Below are 25,518 nucleotides of genomic sequence, written 5' to 3'. Positions count from 1 at the left end.
CTGATGACGCACACACACACACACACACACACACACACACACACACACACACAGGCACACACACACACACATCTCCTAAATGAGAAAAAGCACCGAAGCTTGAAGATGCCCTTTCTCATACTCTCCCTCATCGTTTTACTCTGTACATTCCAGTACAGCATCCACTTCCTCTTTTATCTTCCATCACTTCTCCTCAGTGCCCCTCCTCCTTACAGTCTAATTCATCATTATGTCTTGCCGTCCAGATAAAGTCTGCTGTTTAACGATTTGTTGAGCAGGTGTCCTTGGCTGTCCTGCCCCGTTTTTATCCTGTTCGCTTTTTGTTCTTGTGAAAGTTTCTGCGCCAAACTTCTCTTAACTTTTTGTGAAGTTCATCACTCAAAAGTCGAGGATGACCTTAAAACAGCTGAACACCTTTTGTCAGCTGCTGAATGCTAGTTTTTCAGCAAGGACATAAAAAGTAAAGAAGAAAAAAAAAAAGGATGTTTGACATTGTGATGCCTGATTGAATGGTGTTTGAGAAATCAAAAGCTTTCGGTGAAAAGTCCGGAGTGTGTTTGGTTCATCTGTTATGTATAAACAACTCTTGGTGTTCCTACTCCTACGTGGCGAGTCAGTCAGTTAACAAGAGTGTGGAATGGAAAATTAGCTTCATTACGCAAGCTGGACACAGGACTTTGCTCTGACCAAACACACACACACACAAACCTTCACACATTACAATAAAAAAAATCTATTACCTCGGCTTATCTACATGCAGCCACACGCAAACAAAAGCGCACACAGGGCCTCATTCACATCTTATCAAGTGTGAGTCAGAGAGCCACGTTTATGCGCATTAATTGAGCCTCTCCAGAAGGTTTTAACACAAATTAAAATGGCTCCTTCTTCTTCGCAGCTAACAGACCTTGTTACAGTATGATTGCCTCTGCAGGCCCAGGAGGGGTGTGTGTATGTGTGGTGTGTGTGAGTGTGCATGTGCAGCAGCGCTTGAAGGAAGTAAATCAGTGATTGTTAGTGATGCTTCTGTGTGATGTGGCGTGTGTGTGTGTGTGTGTGTTGGGGGGGTTGGTAGCAGTTGATTGAAGCGCCCGTCAAGTGAATATCCTCTTATCTGAGTTTATCATCAACAGAAGCTGATGTTAATGGCAGCAGCAGTTTAGGTGGCTCGGGGTGACGGTTGGTTCACAAACACACGCACACACAAAAAAAACATGGACACACATACTCAGAGGCTGGGAGATGGTTTACAGCCCAATTACCCAGCCTGCCTCTGTGCTGGAAGGGGGCTCTAAATCTTTGGACTGTATTGTACACAATATAACCTCTGTTTCTCTCTCAGTCTTCTTGGCCATCAGCGATTTATTTCACCTCACTGCTCTCAGTTTCATGGGATGATGTTAAACTATCTTTTATCTCTCCATCAAGGGTGTTTCATTTCATCTCACAGAATTGATTTTGCCACAAGCAATCATTAAAAGAATATTCAAGTTTATTGAAGTCCTATTTTTGGTCATTTTGGCCATCTTTTTAATTCTTTGTGATGCATGGCTGAGATTTTGATAGACTGCAAGTCCAACAAGAAACATGAGCAGTGAGACAATGAAGTGCATTACCTACAGTAGATGGTGGTCAACTCGGTCCCAGTTTGGAGACACAGAGAGGAGTAAGATGGGAAATGTACTACTATGGACAGGCTCAACAACAAAGGGTCTTTTAGCCACTTAAAGGTCCGCCATAAAAGTCAGTATCAGTTGAACTGTACACTAAATTTAGGATATTTTCACCATTTTACCTTGCCAACAGACAGCCTTTTCTGGCAGGAAACCGGAGTTACACCAGCCAACTATCATTCTCTCCAAACTTGCCAAACCCCATAGGTGAAATCTGTCATTTTAGTTTGTGGAACATGCAAGTTGCTGGTTTACCGCTGCCTCCATTTGTTAGTTTGTTTGTGTTACTGTGTGACTTTGATGAATCCAAACCATTTTTTTTTTTAAATGACCAGAGTCGCACAGTAACACAAACAGGTCTGGTGTGCAAACAGCCCTACATCAAAAAATCCAGATTACCTCTTTAATATCCCCTACTCTCTTCCAAAGAAAAAACTCACCCACTCTCTCAAATTAAGTGTTTCTGTTTTTTAGTTGTGTGAACAAGCTAGTTACAACAGCAATGGCAACACAGGAAACGCAGATTCAGTAGCTAATTGGGTGGTTATGCACTGATTACCTTGCACACTGATGACCCACTTGACATCAAAAATCAGTGTCTTCTGGTTGGGGAGGGAAGATGCAACACAGACAGTGTAATTACCGCATGAATAGTTTATTAAGTTATATATTATTCAGCCTTTTTCACCGAATCATATTGTTCCCTCGCGGCTTGGTGGCAAATGTTTCATGGCCTGTTTCAGATCTGTAGCCTGGGGACTGGAAACCACTTTGGAGGTAAAACTGAAAGTTGGCACTTAAAATGTTGTAATGATCCCTCATTGCACAGGAAAACTGTCTGTGCACCAAATTATAGTCGGTGGTAAAAATCCAGTATTGTTTTGGGAACTTCCTCAGCACTTAAAGTTCAGTGTATTACCTACAGTAGATGGCGATCAGCACACCCCCAGTTTGGGAAAGCAGCTGGTGAAGGAAGCTAAGTTATATACTGCTGTGGATAGGGTCAGCAGCAAAATGTATTTTAGTCACCAAAGAAAGGTCCACATAAAAACTGCCTTCCCATCAGACAGGCTTTTGTTATGAGAAACTGCTGATATATAAGCTAAATATCTGCAAAAACTAGACTTTATTGGTAAAATCATCAGTTTTAGCTTGCAAAACAAGTGAGTTGCTGATCTGCCACCACCTCGGGTAGTTTGATTGTGTTATTGTGTGACTTCTGTGTTTTAAAACATTAGTTTGGATTCACAGACATCACACAACAACAGAAAGAGTTTACCAATAGTGTTTAATTGAGTGCTAGAGAGAGAGATTTGGCTCATATAATGGCAGTTTCCCAACAGAAAAGGCTGTCTGACGACAATGTAACAACAGTGAGAATATTCTTAAAATGCTTACAATTAAACTGATATTGATTAATTTAGATGGACCTTTTTTAAGTGGCTAAATTATGTTTTGCTGCTGACCCTGTCTAGAGGAGTGCATTGCTTAATTTCTGTGCTTGTACTTCACTGTTTCTCCAAACTGGGGGTGTGTCAACTGTGATCTACTGTAGGTAATATACTGACCATCAATAAATACCCCATACAACCCTACTTCAAATAATCTGAACTGTCCCTGTGCTTGTAATAAAAATTGGTCAAAATTACAAAAAATAAGACCTAGCTTGTATGAAACAAGCATTTTCCTTTTTCGACTGTCTTCATGGTGCAATATAATGTTTGTCAGAGTGCATTAGGCCAGGCTGAAGTTGATATATGAATGAAAAAGTCCGTATTGGACCCAACGAAAGACGATTTCTGTGAATGGATGCAGTGGAACTGTGTGTGTGTGCACTGGGCATGTCAAGTCCAAATATCAGTGAGTTTCATCATCCCAGAACAGACTAAAAATCCTACCAGACTTGAACCAGATGCCCCTCAGATGTATGATCCACCCATCTATTCACTTCATCCCCTCCTCCATCCATTCATGGCTGCTATGGGGCCCTAGTTGTCATGGTTACTGTGTCCTTGCCGTCGCTAAGCCCTGATTGTGACTTGTGCCGCTAGGAGCAAAAAGGTTTTAATGCATATATACACACAGTTCTCATAAATCAACACCGGTCCTCTCATAGGGATTGTCATTCATACATCAGTTAAGCTTCAAATGCATATATAAACACACACACACACACACACACACACACACACACACACACACACACACACACACACACACACACACACACACACACACACACAAACACACACTAGTACTAGTACAATAGTGATTACATGGGGCTACTCTGACAGTTGGAGAGCCAGCTCCATAAATCATCCAGTGTGTGTGTGTGTGCATTGTCATATAGATAAGTCTGTGTATTCTCAAATGTCTGTGATATTAGAGTCATTGCTGCCCTTTAAAGGCCATCATAATATATTACTTCCAGAATAAACGCAGATAAATTCACTCTCATGCAGCATGGATGGCGAGGAGACAATTTCTGGCACCAAATTGCACGGTGAAGTAGAGTTTGAAGGCAGAAAAGTGCTCTATTTGTGAAGATGGAGGCTGGCAAAATGTTACCTGGAAGCATCATCTAAAAAATGTTTCCTGTGTGCTTGTGTGTGGCCTTGCCTCTGGTACAACCTCTTGTCTCACAAAGAGGATGCTGGGAGATGCAGACAGAGGAACACAGTTGCCATAGTTTCACGCTTCTCCCTCTCAGCGTCGATTAAGGACGATGTTCCGACCACTTGCTCTTATCCTTTATAGTTCACATTAATATGGATGCCGATGGTGTTTGTTCTGTCTGCTCTGCCCCATCTCTTCCTGTCTCTTGATTTAACAAACCCTCTGCAGATTTTTTTTTTTAATATTTCCATTTATTGGTTCATCTTTTCAGGTTGCATTTGTGTCTGTTTCTGTTTATCATTCTTCCGTTTTATTCTCTGATCGGTTTCTCCTCCTCAGCAGTTTGTCATGTTGCCCCTAGGTCCATATAACCTTTGACCTTTGTTGCCATGGCAGCGGTGTCACATGTAGAACAGGAAATGCAAAATCCCATCAACAGCAATCATAGTCTATTTATTCAGAAATGGGTTGACAAAACCACAGATCTGTTTATTCCCCTCCAGATGAAGACATAATTTAATACTTCAACAATGAATTTCCTCTTTGTGTCAGCAGCACACTTACTCATCCAAACTGTTTGTCGAGTGTGAGGATACAGAACCTTAATGAAAGAAATGGGCTTCAGGAGGAAATTCATCCACACTGATTAACAAACTTTCACTAGCCGTCACCCAAATGCTGGTAAATTTGTCTGTATCAGCCCCATCTGTCGTACTTCCAGCATCTTTGGCAAGTAAACAAGTCTTCATTCAATCTTTTAATGTCTAACTCAGTTCACTACAAAAGGTTTTTTGTTTTAATCTTAATGCCGCACAAATCTACAGCACGTCTCTATGGGTCCAATGACTATCTGAAATGTATAGTTGGTCACTTAAACTGGTAAACTAGGGATGTTGGTGAGTAATCATTAATTAATTAATAGCTCTTTAACCGATTTAAAATATAGCATTTCTCCAGAGTTCACACATATTAATAGTCCACCTCAAGTCATGTTTTAAACACTAGAAAATGTTCTGCAAGAAGTGATAAATTGTCTGATTTTTGTTTTCTGTCCTCTCCTCACATCACCAAACCCTTCACACCTAACCCTAAGGAGCTGCAGCTGGCTTCTCCTCTGTTTTGGTAGTTAATCACAGTAACAAGCTACATCCAGCTTCTCCTGTGTGCTGGGGATTGCCACTAATAACATGTATAGCACCACCCCCTTGGTTAGTGGGATTGGTTCCTTAGGTTTATGATGTCATATACACAGCCTGCTTAAATCCATTTTTTTAGACTTCCCTTGTTCACTGCAGTTTCAAAGCAAGAAATGCTCAAACATGTCGTTTGCTGGTTCTGCTGCCCCCAAGTGGACAAAAAAGCTATTAAGACAGCCTTAATGAAATTCAAATAAATGCTTCCCATGTGTCAAAAAGGGTTTTGTGAGAAATATTTGATTAAAGTCTCAGTTTATCCTTTTAAATTATCATTTGAAGATTCCCATTTTAGACATCAAAAGCCATTTACAGATCAAACAATACCGCAGTGTACTTTTTGATAAAGTAAGGGGAGACAATTAGCTTTTTTCCTCAAAGCTGGAGGACTTGGACTCCATTCATAAGTGAACCGTGCACGCTCATGTTTCCTCAAATTAAATCCATTCATATTCCATTGGGATCTTTCACCAGTGCATGCAGAAAATGAAAGAAAATTCAGCAGGTGTCCAGGATTGTATACACCACTGAACATCAAACTGGAAGGTTAGCTGGCTCTTATCTGGCTTTATTGGAGAGAAATGAAGGTGTGGCGGTTCCATGCTTGTTTGCCGCAAGAGCTTTAATCTCAAGTGTGCAGGCAATGGAGCTGACATATGAACAAGACTGATAGTCGGACATGCTGTGGAACAAGGCACAAGGTTATCACTGGTGTGTAAGACAGGAAGGATCAGGAAGGATGCGCCAGTGTTTTGATTTATGTGCATGTGTGTTTTGAGTGTGCGTTTTTTTGGCAAGTGGTTGGGTTGATATTTAAGGAAAGAGAGAACCACGAGAGGGAGGAAGCAGGAAGTATTGACAGAGATGTGAAGCAGCTATTTTAGACTCGCTCTGGCTAGTGTGACGGGTTTGAACTGTGAGAGTTGGAAATGGTTACGTGATGACAGAGAAATACAATGCAACTGAGATAAAGAAGCTCAGGCCATGTTATTGTTTGTGTTTCTATGGGTTGTACTCTGTGCATGTATATGCTGGCGTGGCTGTATATTCTGTATGCATGGTGGTGTAGAGAGCTACACACTTGCACTGCAGTGAGCCAGCTTAGCTTTAACACCGATGACCTCATTGTTTATATTACAGCATCCACCCTTTTTATTCTCTTCCTCTGTCTCATCCATCTCTCCCACTTATCTCTGTATTCCTCTCTTTGTTCTCTCTTTTTGTTTATTTATTTATTTATTTATTTATTGACCATCGCTGCCACTCTGGGTATTACACAAGGCCATTATGGCCTCATGTCAACTGGCCCAGCGCTGAACTGCCTATCATCTTACTGCTATTCTTGCTGGTGCTATTAATATTACAGATGCCAACACAGAATTTCCTGTAGCATCCGTGCTAATCCTGAGCTACCTCTGGTACATTTCCTGTACCATCCACCTTTGGCTTGTCTCTGGAATTTGATATAAATCTACCACCTGTGCCACTCGAGACTCGTTGCACACCGAACATTTGCTGGTGTCATTCAGTGATGCCGTTTGGTGCAGTGCATTGTCAGGCTTGGTCAGTCTAGTAGCGACGTCTAACTGCAGGGCTCGCACGAAGTCGTGAATATTTGGAAAAGCCTTAAAGTGGCCGTATTATGCTCTTTTTGAAGCAAATACTTTTTGCTGCCCTGCAAGGAGCAGAGGCACCTTGCATGGCAGCCATTAGTGTATGAATGTGTCAGGAGACTAAAAAGGCACTATACAAATACAAGTCCATTTACCTGCTTTCAAAAAACATATTTTTCACATACTGGCTTTCTAAGGCCGTAAACCCATCCCAGACTAGCTGCGCATTATGCAAATATGTTACATTGTGATGTTACTTAGTAACATATCAAAGGCTAGATTACAAACAAAGTGTTAAAAGCAGTTCAAGAGGAGTGTTTTCTGTGGAGTGAGTATCTCTCTTTGGCTTTGTGACTTTGCAAGTCTTTCAGATGCACTAAAAGCTAAAATAACATTTTAAATGAAAGCGCCCCCCCCCCCCCCCCCCAAAAAAAAAAAAAAAAAAAAAAAAAACATAATATAACCACTTTAATTTCAGCCATTATATTTTTAAGGTTTAGGAATATACTTGCTTGAATATAATTCTTGAAAACTGCTTGGATTCAAACATAATCTGGTGTTTCGGTGTGTTTTCAGTCCGTTTCTCTCATACCAGACTCAGATGTGATGTAAAAGCTTTGAGAATCTAGAAGTTTTTGGTTTATATACCTTGAAAGTGCTTAAAAAGTCTTTGAATTGAACTCTTAAAAAGCTACAATGGAGCCTTCTGTCCACGCTCTGCATTAATTTCGTCTGTATTTGTGAACATTTCCTAAAACCTTATGGATCCTGATGATTCGCATGTATTTAATGGCTGCACAGGCCAACAATGTCTGACACAGTGGCTCTGTTTGTGTCCCCCTCTCCCTCAAGAGCAACATTATTACAACCTCCTACTACGTCATCGTGCTCATTGTTGTCAGAAACTTCTGACTCTTCTTTTGGGTAACTTTTGACTCTGAGTAGCCCATCTTGTTGATGTATAGATTAATATCCATGCTAACGTAAAGGCCGCATGGAAGTATGTAGGCAGCGATGGTTGCATCATTTGAAATGGACGTATTCGTATTTAAACGGGAATAAATGAGCCTTAACTGCTGTTTATACAACTTCATGGGTGTTTTTTTTGTGTCTGTGTGTGCAGATGTCATGGATGTAATTGGATAAGCAGATGAGACAGATGGTGCAGTTAACTAAAGGATGGGTATTAACCCCAGTGGCGGCCTCTGCTGATGGGTCCAGGGTCAGAACATGTTACCTCTTAGCAGTGACAGACAACCTGAGACTAGTCACAAACCACAAACCACTCAACAAACTAATGCCCACAGATGAAGCTCTTGTCTCTCATCGTTCTGTGGGATAACAGTAGCTGACAGAGATAATCACGTTAAGTAGTGAGGGATAAAGACTAGAAGTCTTTGCCCGGCTGATGGTTCTTTGTTCTTGATGAGCCTCTGGGTTGGTCTGCCAGTTTGAACTTGAACTTTTTATTTTCCTCTATTTATCTCTTCCTTTGTGATGTTCTTTAAATCAGCCCCCTCCCCACTGCCTGCCCCCGGCTAAGCTAGTATTAAACCACCATGATGGGACGAATGTCCATCTGCAGCACCGCCTCTTCCCAGTCCTTCTTTCTCTTCTTCCACTGCTCCATTTTTTTTTTTTTTTTTGTACTTGTGGTCCGTCAGTCACAGTCGTCACAGCAGGTGTTGCTAGAGGACGAAAGGAGAAAGTGAGAGGATGGACAGATGGAGAGGCTGTTGGGCGAAGTAGAAAAAAGGTGTGTCGCAGGAACAGCCTGTTCATCAGAAGGAAAAAAAACATTTAATGATGAATGGAAAAGGAACCAGTTGAATGAATGAGTCAGTCCTGCCCTTCAAAATTTAGCAGCACTCTTTGGTGTCTGTCTTGAAGAGCTGAAGAAGATGGGGACAGAGTTTGAGACTGATAAAAACTGAGAGAGACATTCCTGTGTCTCAGCAGACAGATTTGGGTCCTTGCCTGCAGACATGTCTGGACATTCGCGCACAAAGACAGAAGTCTGTGGACAATGACGCACACACAGATGCGAGCCTCTTTATGTAACTTTAAAGCAGAAATTCCTATGGCAGTTCATATGTATAGTCAAACTGTAGCGCTGTATACACACATTCCTCAGTCCGACCGAGATGATTGTACTTTTATTCTCTCTCAAAACCTCTTAATCTTACAGGATTATTGGACATTTGCCTCTGCAGGACTATAGTGCGAAAAGGATGATAATCAGATGGGAAAATAGGTAACACTTTCTAATAAAGCTCCCTTTTTAATAGTTAGTTATTAATAAGTTCTAAGTTTATTTTCTAATGCTTTATTGAACAATTACAAACTATTAACAGAGGTGGTGATGGTGAATAATCGTAATAATCAACTAATAAGAAGAGAGCAAGTGTCGTGCTGGAGGAGGGAAGACACGATCAAACTCATGTTGTTTTTATTTATGATACATAAAGGATTATAGAGCTGAAACAATTAGTCGATTGATTGATTCATTGATTAGTATTTTTTCCTGATGTGGCAGCTTAGTTATCTGCCAAACATTCACTAGTTCTCGCTCTTTCATCGCGATTACTTTCCTTTCCTGTGTTACAGACTCCTAGGTCTTCCTGGGGTCTGATAACTCATGATGGGCATTTTTCAGCATTTCGCACATCAAAAAAAAATTATTGATTAATCGAGAATATAGTTAGCAGACTAATAGATAGTAAAAATAATAATCGGTTGCAACCCTAAAGGATTGGTGTGGTCACAATTTACAGGCTCTATGAAGGATGTATTCATTAGAAAATTGTACAGAAAAATGTGATGCATATTATCATAGTGGTGTGTTTTTTAATGTAAAGCCTACAATATTTTCAAGTGTCTCTTATTCTCTTTATTATTTATTATGTAATCACAAAATCTCAGTCATAGTCTAAGTCATGCTGCTCCTGGTACCTATACCGTGTGTGTGTGTGTGTGTGTGTGTGTGTGTGTGTGTGTGTGTGCGCGTGCACTCAAGCAGACAAAGTCTAGAGTAGGATATTTGTTTTCACAGTAATGAGACTGGGCCTCGGTCAGTCGGATGGATGTTTAGACTGCTCTGTCTCCCTCCATGTACACCAGTCATTTATGTCGTCTCCTCTCTGGACTTCCTCTCTCCTCCTCCTCCTCCTCTTCTTCCTCCTCCTCCTCCGCCTCCTCCTCTCTGTTCCAGCAGTCAGAGCTGTCAGGCATTTGAAAACGTGCAGGTGCCGCTGCTCCGTTTTCCAGGAAAGAGGAGCAGCCAGAGCGAGAGACACGTAGAGAAATACTGTAATTGTCTCGTGTTCGTCTTCTCCTCCCCTGTTAAGGCCATTTTGACAGCTCTGTCTTTCCTTTAACATGTCCAGTCTTCTTTTTTACGGGCCTCTCGTTGGAGTATGTTAGACCTCCACTGTGATGCTTCAAAACGCTTAAACCTGTGTGACCTTTCCTGCTGTGATTGGACAGTTTTTGAGCAGCAGTTCAGTCTCTGTTACCTCCCACATGCTCCCTCTCTGTCCTGCTTTTTGTTTCCGTTGCTCTAATTGATGTCAGAACCAACAGCAAGAGCTAACAATGTGAACATGCCCTTACTTGGCTAAAGCTCCTTTCTATCTCAGAGCACCTCTCATCTGGCGCCCGGGCCGCTGGCCTGGCTGTAGACCTGCACTGGCCCCTTGTGTTTATCAAAGAGCATTACAGCAGGTCCATCTCTGACGGAAGGTAAATGATTTGATAGTGAAAAAAATGTTAGAATCTGGTCATGAAAGTTTGTTGTACAGAAGACGTTTGGGGTTTGTTGGAGTTTAGCCAGATGAGATTTAAGAGCTAAATCCAAACTTCAAATGGGATTTTTCTGACGAACCTCTCAGACTCTTGTCAGGCGTGCATCAGCTTGTAATCAATTTCCTCTCCTTCTCTGGGAACTCCTGTGCTTGCCAGCAGAGGCTTGTGTAATCATACAGAGTGCCTAATTATGAGTAGACGTCTCTGTGCTCCTGCAACAGTGTCTTTTTCTCTCTTTCTGTATCTCTGTCAAACTTTTTCCACTCCACCCCTCACTACCATATGCTTATTTTTGTCATTTTTTTTCAGAGGGGGACAGGGGTCTTTAGGGGGAGTTGGCAGGTCAACAGTATATGTCACGTAGAAGTGATATACATCATCGGAAATCTGGGAACCTGAAGAATAATTTACGATGCAGCTCATGGATATGATTCGATATTATATAATAGAAGTATATCATTTCCATTCCCTTGCTTTGTCGTGTCTCATAAGTACATTACACAGATTTGGTGCAGAATTTAGCCATTTTTGACCACCAGAAAATTGATAAAAGTTGTTAAAAATCACTCCAAAATACCCCGTTAAGATACTAGACCTTGAAGAACACCATAGAAAAAAATCCTTACAATAGGCCATTTTATACAGTTTAAAAAAATGCTCTCACTACAAAGATACGGTTACTATGGTGACCATCATCATCACACCAGTATAATTTGGTTCATTGAATCCACAAGGGTATCTCCTTTCCAATCATACCCAACTTATATAATTCTAATACTTTTTAGTGACGTCAATATGAAGAAATATTAAACAAGGAACAGGCAAGAAATAACACATTTTACTGCATGAAATACAGTGCATGGTTTTGTCCACAGCTTCATGGGATTAGAATAAAGTTGACATTTTTGTAAAGGTGAGACTCTCTGATACCCATAAATTCCATTTTCATACACATATATTGAGGTGAGACATGAAGGGACACCCTTAGCGTTATTTAGCCAACTTTCTGACAGTTAGCGTGACATGGTTGGTATCAGTGCATTCTTTACGTCAGTGGTTCCCAAACTCTTTCTGGCATGCCTTCTTCAGCAGATAGAAAAAGTTTGCAACCCTCCCACCTCACAATTATTATCAAGTATTAACAATGACTGGTGAAGCAACTGATTTAAAAAAAAAAGATTCCAGTTGAATTTTAGTGAAATAAAAGTTATTGTGTTAGCAGCAGCAGACCCCTGTTTTTTTTTTAATTTTATTTCCCTTACATAAATCATAGTCATTTAATTTTTTTCCCTCTATATTTCTCCCCTGGTCATCCATGCCCCCCACCTGTAGTTGCTCTACACACCCTTAAGGGGGCCTCCCCCCCACCAGTTTGACAACCACTTCCTTCAGTCTCATTCTCATTCAGTAACATATGATACCAGTATCTTCAACCTTGCTGAAGTCTAAACACTCTCCTAGTAAGAAAGCTCTTCTTAAGAGACACTTCCTGCACCTCTGCAACCTTTTCTGTCCACAAGTCCGTCTGCAGCTCATATGCATTTTCATAACATCACTTCCCATTTTGCTGTGTGTGTGTGTGTGTGTGTGTGTGTGTGTGTGTGTGCAGATTGTATCTCTGTCATTGTCGTGGTATTGCGCACATTAAAAGTTAGCCAACTCTGACACAGTGGCTGTGTATTTGTAAGGCGGTGAGTATCGCAGACTCACTGACACCAGTGACATGGAAGTATCTGCATACAGACATGTGGAGGCTTTTATTTCGCACCAAAGCCCGCACGCAAGAGGCAAGTGCATGCTTTTTTTTGTGTGTGTGTGTGTGTGTTGTGAGGTGAGTGTGAGTGGTGTCTAGGTGATGGATGTGTTGGAGACCGGGGACTTGTCAGAACTTTCAGGCAGCTGTGTGATATTTTGGGAGGAGAGGAAGGGGTTTCCTCTGTGAGGGTGGATGTGATGCTGATCTGCCATCAACTCAGCTGTGAAGTGCGAGGAAATGCTGGAGTATGTGCATAACTTGCACCTCCTCTAACCCTTAAACATGTAGTACATGGTTAATTTTACTAGACTGAGAGAAAAACTTCATTTTTCTCTTTCATTCTGCAAGTGCAAAATAGACCTTACCGTACTGTTTCAATATGGCTGTCGTAAAAAAGTTCTGTTGGTTTTTGAGGTAGTGCTAATTCAGTGCCACACATGCAGCATGATCCAGATCTAGTAGCCTACTGTTCAGCTTATGCGTTTTAGTAGTAGGCACAAAACATAATAAAATCAAAACGGTGCAGTCAAATCATCTTGATGTGCAGAGACTATTATTACCTCAAATAGTTAACTCATTTCAGTTTATGACGGTGCACTATGCTCAGATGACCTCATTGAACTGTCAAATGAGTGCCAAAATTGTCAGCTGTTGCTAATTTTTCCATGTTTTTAGAATCATCAGATAAGTTTGGTGCATTTTAAAACTTTCTCCGAGCAGCAGTTATCCTGGGAAACGCAGCTCCCCGCTGCTAGCAAGCACACATGTTTAAATTATCGAGCAGTAAGGAAGTGAGATCGGTTCAACAAAAGAGGAAGTGAGGACTTGGAGGAAAGGGAGGTTTCCTGTCACTAGTGTGGCAACCATCATCACCGCAGCCTTTTTTTTTTTTTTTACCCCATTCTGTGTTTGTATGTGTGTTTGTGAGTTGCATCTGCAAGAGTACATGTACATTTGTGGCTGTAAAATGGGAGGAAACCTGTGTATTGAAATTTCCTTAAAGGGATAGTTCAAATTATTTGCAGTGGGGTTGTGTGAGGTACTTATCAATAGTCACTGTACTTCCTACAGTAGATGGTGATCAACACACCCACAGTTTGGAGTCACGGAGAGGAGTACTAGCGTGGAAGTGAAACAATGTACTATGGATGCTTATTATTAATTAAGATTAAGAATGTATCAATCCATAATTAATCTAGAAATAGCAGTAATTTAACCTCAATTGATGTTGTTTTGTCTAGAGAGGCATTTATTGAATAAGGAAATTTAAACTTAAAATGAAAAAAACATGAAAATTAGAAAAATCAAGAAAAAACATGCATTTTGATTGTACTGATTGTCAATGATTAATTGATTATTAGCAGTTTCAACTATTGGTTAAGTGAAATTTATAAAATTTGCAACCCTATATTGAACTGCTCTGGAAGGGATCACCAGTAAAACATATTTCAGACACCTAAAAAAAGGCCCAACCCAAAAAAATCATTGTTAATTTAAATTTACACTATATTTAGACTATTTTTATTGATTTAATTTGCCGTCAGGCAGCCTTTTCTGATGGGAAGCTGCCATTATATAAACCAAATATCACTCGCTCTTGCTCAACCAGACTCTGTTAGTGAGATCAGTAGTTTTACTTTGGAGAAAACAGGAGTTGCTGGTCTACTGCTGCCTTTATCACTTAGCTTGTTAGTGTTGTTGTGTGACTTTTGGATTCATCAATTTTTCCTTAAGGTTGCTTTGCAGAGAGCGATATTTGGCTTATGTAACAGTAGTTTCCCATCTGAAAGGGCCATCTGATAGCAAGGTAAAGTGGTGAAAATATTCTGAATGTAGCATACTGCTATACATATTGCTGCTGACCCTTACCACAGCATTTTATTGTGCCGACCTCTATCTACTGTGGGTAATCCTCTGACTATGGATCTCGTGCAACCCCACTTCAAATAATCTAAGGTATCCCTTTAATGAAAAACCAAGTTATGTCTTCTGTAGCTTATTTCAACTTATGAAAATAAATAACCATCCTCCTCTCTTAGCACGAGTCTCATATCACCTGGATAGAGAAGGACTTTGCCAATATTAGAGCTCAGGTAAGCTCGGACCACATCTGCTGTACAGATGCTTTATATCAGTCCAGTCTGCAGCTCCTCCCTCGCTAAGTAAACACACTCCAGCAGCTTACTGTTGCTTACAGTAACATCTCTGCATTTCATCCACTTCAGGCTAACACCATCTTGCATTTTTGTTTGTCTGCCCTCTGGACATTGAATCGCAAAATTGTACAAACCAACCCTTTTTCCCCCAGGTGTGGACTGCAATGCGGTGTAATCAGATGTGCGTGAAAAGTAGGTTTGCTCACTGCTCGAGTTTGCTACTGTTTGGTCAAGAGAGTAGTTGACTCATGCGCAGTATTTATATGGAGCGTGTAATGGCCTATTCTCTTTCAGTAAAGAGGTATTTACTGCACAAAGAGCAATAAAGTGAGAGATGGAGGGAAGAAACGGAGTGAGAGGTTCACTTTAGGACCCGGTGAGAGCAGCTTTAATAGACAGGATGAGCAGGAATAGACTACTGGGAAGAGGACATGCCTGGCCACAGACAGGAAAATCTCTGTCATCCGCAGGCAGTGAGTCGTCTCAGTCGTCTCTGCAATGTTGACACTGAGAGGGGGACACCTCATCCTCTCTCTCTGCCTGCCTCTCCTCTTCCCCCAGCCGCTACTCTGATGAATTATGGGTAACGGGAAGTGGCTTAGAGCTGGGTTTTGTGATCAAGCCACTTTTGTAGATAAATAGAGCTGCAACGAGTAATCAATTAAAGCTATAACTGATGCTGTTATATGATTTACATAAGTAAACAAGACCATCTGTGAGAAGACTATTTCTACAAACCCCAATTCCAAAAAAGTTGGGATGTTTTGTAAAACATAAATAAAAGCAGAGTGCAATGATTGTGAACCTATATTCATCTACATCATACTTTTCTTTTAACAACACTGTCAAACAAACGTTTGGGAACTGAAGACACTAACTGTTGAGGTTTTGAAAGTGAAATTCTGTCCAATTCTTGCTTGATATATGACCACAGGTGCTCAACAGTCCGGGGTCTCTGTCGTTGTATTTTGTGCTTCATAATACGCCACATATTTTCAATGGGAGACATGTCTGGACTGTAGACAGGTCTCTCTTTTACTACGAAGCCACGCTGTTGTAACACACGCAGCATGTTTCTTTGTACTACAGAAATAAGCGAGGACGTTTCTGAAAAAGATGTTGCCTGGATGGCAACATTTGCTGTTCCAAAACCTGCGTGTACCTTTCAACATTAATGGCGCCTTCAGATGTGACAGCCATGTCATGGGCACTAGCACACCCCCATACTGTCACAAATACCATCATCTGCATGGTGTTGATATATGGCTTTCTCTCGCATGGTTGAGTCTTGACTTTCATTTGATTCTCTGTAAAAATCTGATGGAATGAGTTTCTGTTTACACTTTGCCAGGCAGAGTACAGTAAGTAATACATTATCAAGATAAAAGGAAGATGGAGGTTTTTATTGAGATGATTTTATTTTTGACATTTAGATGTTTTTTTTCCTTCTTGTTTTTTTTTTACTCCTCTGACATTAAAGTGAATCATCTGTGGACAAAACAAGATGTTTTAGGACATAATCCTGGGCTTTGGGAAACACTAATCTGCGTTTGTCCCAATTTCTTACAATTTATGGACCAAACAACTGATCAATTATTCAAGAAAATAACTGTCAATGAAAATATTCATTAGTTGCAGCCCTAAAGACAAAACAGGGATATTACAGAAACAAGAAGTTGTTTTTCATCACTATTTCCACCTGTTGTTTCTCTTTTTTTGTATTTCAACTTCAATCTCTCAGTTTTTCTCTGTTGAACACACAGTTTCTCTCTCAGCCGCAGATATATGTGTTTGTGAGTGTGTGTGTGGGACTTGTTGGGTGCAGGACTGTGAGAATAAGTGCAGGCTCTTCCTTCCTGCTCTCTACAGTTCCAGTTCACTTCAGCTGCAGTCACTCAATGAGGACACACAAGGCTAATCAGACCTACACAGAGAGAGACGCAGAGACAGAAGGAGGACAGGAGAGAAAATGGAGGACAAAATGAAGATGAAGAGTTAATAAAAGTTTTAGCAGAAGGGCCCTGCAGAAGGCCTCTGCAGAGAGAATAGATAGAGAGGGCAGAGGCTGAGAGCTTTTTCCATATTTACTCGCTTGTCCTCAGAACTAATTCTGACATGATTGTACAAATGAGTGTAAAGTGTGCTTGTGGTGAGAGGAGGTGAGCTTTAAGATGATTTATGTGAGGCAGAGAAGCGTTTGCCTTGTTATGGATGTGGGTAGAATGATGAAGCAGAAGTCTGGGCAACGCTGAGATGGAGAAGGACAAGAGAAAGTTCCTGAGCCGCTTGCTGGCCCTCTACCTGCGCAAAAAAAACAAAGCCCTGGCTGCCGGCAGCCCTGCTCACTTTAACAGCTGCAGATCAGCAGCTGCAACAGACAACGGCTGCACTGACACTTTACCTGCGCCAAGGAACCACTGGACGGTAAAGTGATACCTCCTCATGTTGGCATCTTGATAAAGCCTGAGTCGTCTCCAGGGAGCTGTTAGCGCAGTTATTATGCACAGTAATTTTTAAATGAGCAAGCGGATTTAGTAAGTCTGCAAAGTGCAGGCGAGGCTGTTGCGTGTTGTTATCGCTGATTGTTTAGAAACGAGGTGCAGCTGAAACCTGCACATAAAACCAAGTCTGGTTTCCTGTTGTCAAATGAAAAAAGTCCCATGCTGTAGTGGCCTTTGGTGTGGCTGACAGTATACTGTTCAAAGTTTAGCATTCTCATTACTGATTAATCATTTTTTGTGATCAATTGATAAATTGTTTAGTTTAGGTTGAAATCATGATTGTTTTCTCAATGGATTAATCTTTCCAACAAATGTCAAAACATCATGATTTTATTAAGTTTTGTATTGAAAATTGAAATTGTGATGCAAAAATTCCCATTAATTGTGAATCTTATAGCAATCGCAATATCTTTTTTTGCTGTATTTTTTTTTACTGTATGGTGCAATCTTAGATTAATATAAAATTATATTTTCAGTGACTCAGTCAAAAATGCATAGTAGTTTCACCTTTGAAAAATTACAATTACAAGTTTTCAGAAACTTATGAAATGTTTTTGTATTGATTGTTCTGTCCAATGAACACTGTTAGATAAAAAGATAATCAAGAGACAGTTTTGTAAAAATGTTTTGCCGATTATTTTGAGCTGCAACTAATGATTATTTTCTTGATGAATCAATTAGTTGTTTGAGTTATAAAATGTCAGAAAATGGTGATGAATGTTGATCACAGGTTGATGTTTTGTTAGTTTGCTGTCATACAGTAGTACAGAAACCAGAAAATATTCACATTCGAGAGGCTGAAATCATTGAATTGGGATTTTCTTTTCTATAGTTGGCAATTAATTTGATATTTGGCAACTAATTGATCAATTGACAAATCCCTGCAACTTTTCTATTACTTTGTGTGCATGATATGGGTGTTCATTGTATCTGCAGAGGACAAATTCAAGGGATAAACTGTGCAACAGGCCAGATGTCCTACTTTCTTGTCCCAAAATTTGGAAATTAATCTCTAAAAGTTAGTGTGAACCTCCTGGGAAGAAGTGAAAAAACATGTTTTCCCACCAACCACAATTTAAAACACTCCCTGCAGGTAGTGTGCCTCACTGTACGCCTATGGGCGTGAAACTCAGGGGAGTATGAGCAGTGAGAACTGAAAAACCAGATTCTAAAAGGAGACGTGTTGTTGTTGTTGTTGATGCTTGCTTGATGCCTTTCTATGGGGTGGTGTCGTGAAAATTTGTGGGTGAGGTTGACACCAGGTCAGCAGCGTTCATGTGCTCATGTGGTGGAGTCATCAGCTGTGCTGCCGGTGCTCCACCCTGTAAAGAACCCACGAAGCTGTCTTAAAAGTCTCTTGAGGTTACACAACGTGTGTCCAAGAACAAAGCAGTGAACCACTGAATGCATTTTATGTTGCATTGTTTGAAATCGACAGTTTACTGACACTTGCTGGTAGTGTTGCAGTCACCATCATTTCCAGAAACAATACACACTTTGACAAGTACAGCTGGGTGCAATCACTCATTCTTACACACGTCTCACTGTGCTTCCTCTTTCTGAGGTATTTTATTTTGATCTATAGTGCTATTTACAGCAGGAGACAATCCTATTAAACAACTACCCTTTTCTCTCTGACGTTTTCTGTCCTTCACACAATCCTTACAATCATACAGTATCCTCATTCATTTAGCCATTTGTTCTTGTGACTACTGACTGCTTTATTACACTTTTCCCTCCTGTTTCTTTTGCACTCTTCAGGAAGATGGAGACATCAAGGAGATCAACATCACCCATGTGGTCAAGGAGGGCTCAGAGAAGGCTGATGCCTCTCAGTTTGAGCTGCTCAAAGTTTTGGGACAGGGATCCTTTGGCAAGGTGACACACTCTCTCACACACATTGTTCTTTTTCTCTCCTGCATTATACTCTCAGACTCTTAAAGAGATTGTTGGGATTATTTGACGTGAGGTTGTATGTGGTACTTGATAGTCAGTGTATTGGTTACAGTAGATGCCTGTCAACACAACCCCAGTTTGGAGAAGCAGAGAGGAGTAGCAGCACAGAAGCTAAACTATGTGTTGCTGTAGAGAGGGTCAGCAGCAAAATGTAGTTTAGCCACATAAAAGGGTCCACCTAAAAATATTCCTTATAAGATTAAGTGTACACTATATTTAGAATATTTTTACTAATTTATACTGCAGTTAGACAGACTTTTCTGACAGGAAACCATCATTATATCAGTCAAATATCACTTTTTCCAAACCAAAGGCTGTCTCATAGCAAACTAAAGCGGTGTAAATATTCTAAATGTAGCGTAAACTGAAATAGATTTTTTAGGTATACCTTCTTTGAGTGGCTAAAATACCGGTATCCCTCTCCGCTTCTCCAACCTTCTCTGACCTTCATCTACTGTAGGTAATATACTCACTACTGACAAGTACCTTATACAACCTCACTTCAAATAATCTGAACTATTAACCTTTAACCGCTGATCTGATCCAACCGGGGTTTGTGGTGTTTATCTGTGCTGATTGCAGGTGTTTCTGGTGCGAAAGGTGACCCCGCCAGATGCCAACCAGCTCTATGCCATGAAGGTTCTCAAGAAGGCCACACTTAAAGGTACAGCAGCCTGTCAGGTGCAGGAAAGTCGCTCTGAAGATGTTCTGACATCTGATCTTGTGGTGGATATAAGCAGATGAAGTGACAAATCTTTCCTCGTCATTGCATGAATGTATTACTTATTAAACAAACTTTGAAGTATGTTACAGGCGGTATAGATATTAACTGCAGCCTGATAGCGTGACATTTTTTACAACCTGTAAACAAACAGAAACAGATATCGCAAAACACACTCATCACCCTGGATTCATTCTTCCAAGGAAGGAAAAAATGAGGGGGAAAAAGAGAAGTTGCATGAATTATATTTGCAGAAAGTTTCACAACCAAACTCTTGTTTCCAGCTTAGGTAAATTTAAATACACTGACAATCAATTGTAAGCTGCACTTTTGTTTTTAGCTCCAGGTTCATGAGGGATTGTTTCAAAAAGCTTTCTCTTTGTCTTTTGTGGTGATTTTACCTTCTCTTTTCAAGTGGCAAGACCCTCTGTTTCATGTAAGAGGGTATATGCTTTTCCCGTAACTGACAGACAACTGCATGTACTGGAAGCATAACAGACCACCAGAGCTTGCAGTGGTTGTTTTTGTTTTTCACTTTTGCACACAGGCGGGGTATTTAACTTGATAAACACCAGGGTGCCAGATTTGTTCTCACAGTCTCTTCCAATATGATGTGGTTAGTTCAAAGTGTGCAGATGCACAGATTTTATTTCCACCTTTAAATTGTGTTTGAGTCGAGAATGCGCACTGAGCATGCTGCAGTATATGAATATACTACTGGAGTCACTTGACTCTCCATTCAGTCAGTACAGAGTGTACTCAGCCAAATGATTTATTTACCTGTTGTGGAGCAGCAAAGGCAGCTCATCAACATTCTGCATGCACACCAGTGAATCACCAGTCTGGGTCTACAACATATTAATTTGTTTTTGCAACATTTAGTCAGTTTGTTTCTGTTCTATTTTTCATCTGAAACTTTAAAGGGACAGTTCAGATTATTTCTAGTGGAGTTGCATGAGGTACTTCCATAGTCAGTGTAATACCTACAGTAGATGACAGTTGGCACGGAAACTACGTAATGAACCGCTGCTGAAAGGGTCAGCAACAAAAGTTATTTTAGAAACTTAAAAAAGGCCAGTCTAAAAACGATCATTGTCAGTTTAAATGTACCCTGTGTTTGGGATATTTTCACAGATTTATTTTGTCATTAGACATCCTTTTCTTATGGGAAAGCATGTGAATTGCTGCCTCATTGTTTGTTTATTTGTATTAAAATGGGACTTAAATTTACCCAATCACTTTTTTTTAAGCTGCTAAAAATCATTTTGTTGCTGACCCTGTCCTCAGCAGTACATTGCTCAGTGTCCTACACCGGGACTTCTGCTTCTTCCCCAAACTCGGGGCATGGTGACCGCCATCTAATGTAGGTAATACCCTGATTATGGATAAATACCTTATACAATCTCACTTCAAATAATCTGAACTGTCCCTCTAGGTTTGACAGCTCCACCAAACTTGAATTGTTACTGCCAGCTTCCACCGAGCATCACAGTGAATCTGCAAAGCAGAGTATTGATCGCTTATTGTGCAGCCAAAAAAAAAACAAAAAAACCCACTCATTTTTTTCCAACCTAATTCATCCATGCTGTTGTTAAACCACAGTGAGTAAAATGAAAATGTGTTAAAGTTTTATAGATGCACACTAAACTCTGTGCTCGTATTTGTCCTTCAGTGAGAGACCGTGTGAGAACCAAGATGGAGAGAGACATCCTGGCAGACGTCAACCACCCGTTTGTTGTCAAACTGCACTATGGTGAGTCAGTCCGAAGCCTTATTTCACTTCACCTCCCTAACCTAGAAAAAACTGTTTTATTGGATCTACCAATTTTATCACTGTCTTATTGTTTTAAATTCTGGACATTTTTCTCCTAATTTACCGTTGAATCAGATTTGATTGAAACTTGTGTGTATTTGTAGCATTCCAGACTGAAGGGAAGTTGTACTTGATCCTGGACTTTCTCAGAGGAGGAGATCTTTTCACTAGACTCTCCAAAGAGGTCAGTGATTCACTGGATTTTGCTGGCCTCTTCTGTCTCGTTCTTATGGTGTTATTCTTTATTCTGTGTCTCATCCTCCTCTCTGTATGCATCTCCTCGTGTCTCCCAGGTGATGTTCACAGAGGAGGATGTTAAGTTTTATCTAGCTGAGCTGGCATTAGGACTGGACCACCTCCACAGCCTGGGCATCATTTACAGGGACCTCAAACCTGAAAAGTAAGAGGACATACTGAACACACAGAAATACACATATATACATATACACATATAAACAGATGCATATTTCATGAACTGTGCTCATTCGATCCAAAGCCATCTGGATATGCTACAGTCGCGTTCCTCAAACTTGGCTCAGTTTTACATTTATGAAGCCAGATCTCAAGAGAATAAATCCACAACTGTACTAAGAAATATGCACGTTCTTGTATTTATGAAAAAGCTTGTATCCCTGCTACAGTGCTCTCTGAAGAGACTTTTATTCCGAGTAATCTAATGAATGGTGCAATAGCCAAGAACCCTGGCAAACAGTGATGATTTTTTTTTTATTTAGTTGTTGGAATTAAAACTAAAGTGCTTCTCCAATATGAGGAGTTATTCAATTCTACTGCACTTTAAAGGTACCCAGTGGAATTTTCAATTTGGCCTTAAAACATTCAGACTTATCTGTCCTTACCAAAATGTGTTGTGTCTGTGTGTGTGTGTGTGTGTGTGTGTGTGTGTGTGTGTGTGTGTGTGTGTGTGTGTGTGTGTGTGTGTGTGTGTGTGTGTGTGTGTGTGTGTGTGTGCGTGTGTGTGTGTGTGTCCCTCAGGGCTGACAAACATTATGAATGCAAACCTGCTTCATTAAAAATGTGCAAAGCTTGTAAAGTTGTGAACCCTGCATTGTTTACATCGGCTTGTAGTCTTCTTCTTCTGCATTTTAATTAGTGCATTGCTACTTTTTATGGTACGTTACTGGCATCAGTTGTTAATATGAAACCTCTGCACTTCCCCCCGTGCTTGAAGTGTGCATAGAAACACAAGACGCAAACCCACTAATCAAAACACAGCTAACTCTTAAAGGCTAGCTTTGGGTTTTTTCAACTATTTTCACATGTTTTTGTGTCTAAGTGATGAATGTACTTCTGTCCAGCACCTACTATTGATCACATTTGGATGTGAGTGCTTTGTGAACTTTTAAGATACTAATGGGGACAACAATAGTAGAAATTTATCCAGTATTGAGCGAGACCACTGCAGTTGTCAGAAGCTAAACTGAACTACAACCTATTTACTCGAGGCAACTGTGCACCATCAAAGCACAAAATAAGTCCACTAAAAGTGCTTGTTCTTGTCGCTGACAGGCCCGAATCGTTAGTCTAAGGATCTGACAACATTATGGAAAGGAGTGTTGCAGACAGACCTTTTTTGAAGAGTAATATACAGTATGTTTTGTTTAGCCAGAAGCAGATTCTACCAAACTAACCAAACTCCATTTGCAAAATGGTTTATTTTAACATCAAACGACGTGCACAGACAGAATATTTTCACGTGACTTAAGGGTTTATTTCGAACAAACAACCAGAGTTGGTGATTGATTCCAGGCGTGCGTGTGATGCATACTGCATACTGGGCCACTTTCAAAAATATGTTGGCCTCATTAGTCACTTAGACACAAAAACATGGGAAAATACAGAAATCACCCTTTAAAGGTACCTTAATGACTTTTTGGTTTGTATCTTGTGTTTACCCTTCAAATTTTAAAGGTTATTGCTATATTTTGCAAGTGATTATCCAGAGCAGCAAATACAGTGTGTGATGTTTTAATGAGTTAAATGTTTTCACCTTCAAAAACATTCATTATTTAACAATCCAACAATGTTTTTTTTTTAGCATTCTCCTGGATGAGGAGGGACATATTAAACTAACAGGTGAGTCTTTGCTTCACACCCAGTTTCTCTGCTGAACACACACACACACACACACACACACACACACACACACACACACGTCGATGCCCATACTTTCCTCTCCTCTACCTTGCTGACCTTCATTACTCACAGTGGGGAAACAGCCTTATCTCTCTGGCTTCAGATATCTGCATGTGAGCCTGTATATGTTCAGCAAGTTAATTATTACACTTTATCTCCTCTGTTTATCTCTATTGTCATCCATAATCACTGCCTTTTATTTACCCCCTGGATCCTGCCACCACCGAACCAAAGGTGACATTAGGAGATTATAGAGAGTGATATAACAAGTCACACTGATGAAGACGAATGCTAAAGGATTTTTACACTGCAAATTAAAACCGTCAGTTAAGTTAAGTAGCTTAAGTATACTGATGATATATTGCTGACTGTGTCTTGTGTTTTACAGATTTTGGCTTGTGTAAAGAGGCCATCGATCATGAGAAAAAAGCTTATTCCTTCTGTGGTACTGTGGAATACATGGCACCAGAGGTTGTGAACAGGCAGGGACACACCCACAGCGCCGACTGGTGGTCATTCGGAGTACTCATGGTAAGCAGGAAGAAATGATTTAAGATTAGCTTCAAGCCAACCCTCTAAGAATAATAAAATAATAATAATAATATAATATTTTTCAATTATGCTGGGAAAATATATTTTACCAGATCAAACTGCTGGCTTTTAAACCTTGTAATGGGCCAGTCTCCAAGTAATTTACCTTTTTTTTTTTTTTCACTAAATAGCTTTATTTGCAGCTGAGGACTTGTCACCTCTGTCAAACACTCCAAAAGTCACAAAATTATAATTTAGTTTTTATTGGTGGTGCAGGATTTGTCCCTGTTATGCAGAATCATATTGTTGCACATGTGTATGCACGCGCCCACGCATGACAGTTGTATGTTCTGTCTCCCAGTTTGAGATGTTGACTGGAGCGCTGCCGTTTCAAGGGAAGGACCGCAAAGAAACTATGAACCAGATTCTAAAGTGAGTGTCTTTTAGATGGAAGAACAATCTGACGCAGAAGAAGACAAATTGTCACATAAAGTTGCTGTTCAAAATGTCTCTTGATATCTGGTAAAATAATGTGAGCGGCGTGCCGTCTGTCTCTCCCTGCAGGGCGCGTCTGGGAATGCCTCAGTTCCTGAGCTCAGAGGCCCAGTCTCTGCTCAGGGCTTTGTTCAAGAGAAACCCTGCCAACAGACTGGGTTAGTGTCATGACCATCGCTTTCACAAATGGAAACATGCAGTTTTCACTTCATTGTGCTAACTGTTTATGTTTGTTTGTTTGTTTGTTTGTTTGGTTTTTTTTTCAGGGTCTGGTGCTGATGGTGCAGAGGAGATCAAACGGCACGGTTTCTTCTCCACCATAGACTGGAATGTGAGTGTCAAGGACATTTTACTATTTACTTTACTACTACTTACTGGGTAGAAAATTTTCAACTATATGTTGTGATTAAAAATCCTTAATTCCTTTCAGAAACTCTTCAGAAAAGAAGTAAAGCCTCCGTTCAGACCGGCGGTGGGACGTCCAGATGACACCTTCTACTTTGACTCTGAGTTCACCTCCCGCACCCCCAAAGGTC

The 25,518-nt window shown here is 40.4% G+C and overlaps 1 protein-coding gene across 4 annotated transcripts in view; it reads left to right on the top strand.

The window, feature by feature from the left end:
* rps6ka1 (ribosomal protein S6 kinase a, polypeptide 1) overlaps positions 1–25,518 on the top strand; it is a 79,588-nt gene that overhangs the window by 47,622 nt on the left and 6,448 nt on the right. For 2 of the 4 annotated variants that reach the window (XM_084742771.1, XM_084742773.1), the window contains exons 3-13: positions 19,074–19,190; positions 19,851–19,932; positions 21,662–21,742; positions 21,907–21,986; positions 22,096–22,202; positions 23,859–23,896; positions 24,345–24,487; positions 24,849–24,919; positions 25,052–25,140; positions 25,249–25,313; positions 25,413–25,515. In XM_084742771.1, coding sequence (XP_084598897.1) covers positions 19,074–19,190; positions 19,851–19,932; positions 21,662–21,742; positions 21,907–21,986; positions 22,096–22,202; positions 23,859–23,896; positions 24,345–24,487; positions 24,849–24,919; positions 25,052–25,140; positions 25,249–25,313; positions 25,413–25,515 — 976 coding nt within the window. Of the gene's footprint in view, positions 1–12,570; positions 12,687–14,694; positions 14,749–16,060; positions 17,236–19,073; positions 19,191–19,850; positions 19,933–21,661; positions 21,743–21,906; positions 21,987–22,095; positions 22,203–23,858; positions 23,897–24,344; positions 24,488–24,848; positions 24,920–25,051; positions 25,141–25,248; positions 25,314–25,412; positions 25,516–25,518 lie in introns of those variants that run through there. The other 2 variants (XM_084742774.1, XM_084742772.1) reach the window with 2 other exon arrangements.

The sequence above is a fragment of the Lutjanus erythropterus genome, chromosome 18 (genome assembly GCF_056507025.1).
Source record: "Lutjanus erythropterus isolate fLutEry1 chromosome 18, fLutEry1.hap2, whole genome shotgun sequence".
Classification (NCBI taxonomy): Eukaryota; Metazoa; Chordata; class Actinopteri; order Lutjaniformes; family Lutjanidae; genus Lutjanus; species Lutjanus erythropterus.
Note: the sequence above shows the minus strand (reverse complement) of the source record. Positions and strands in the feature narration are given on the sequence as shown.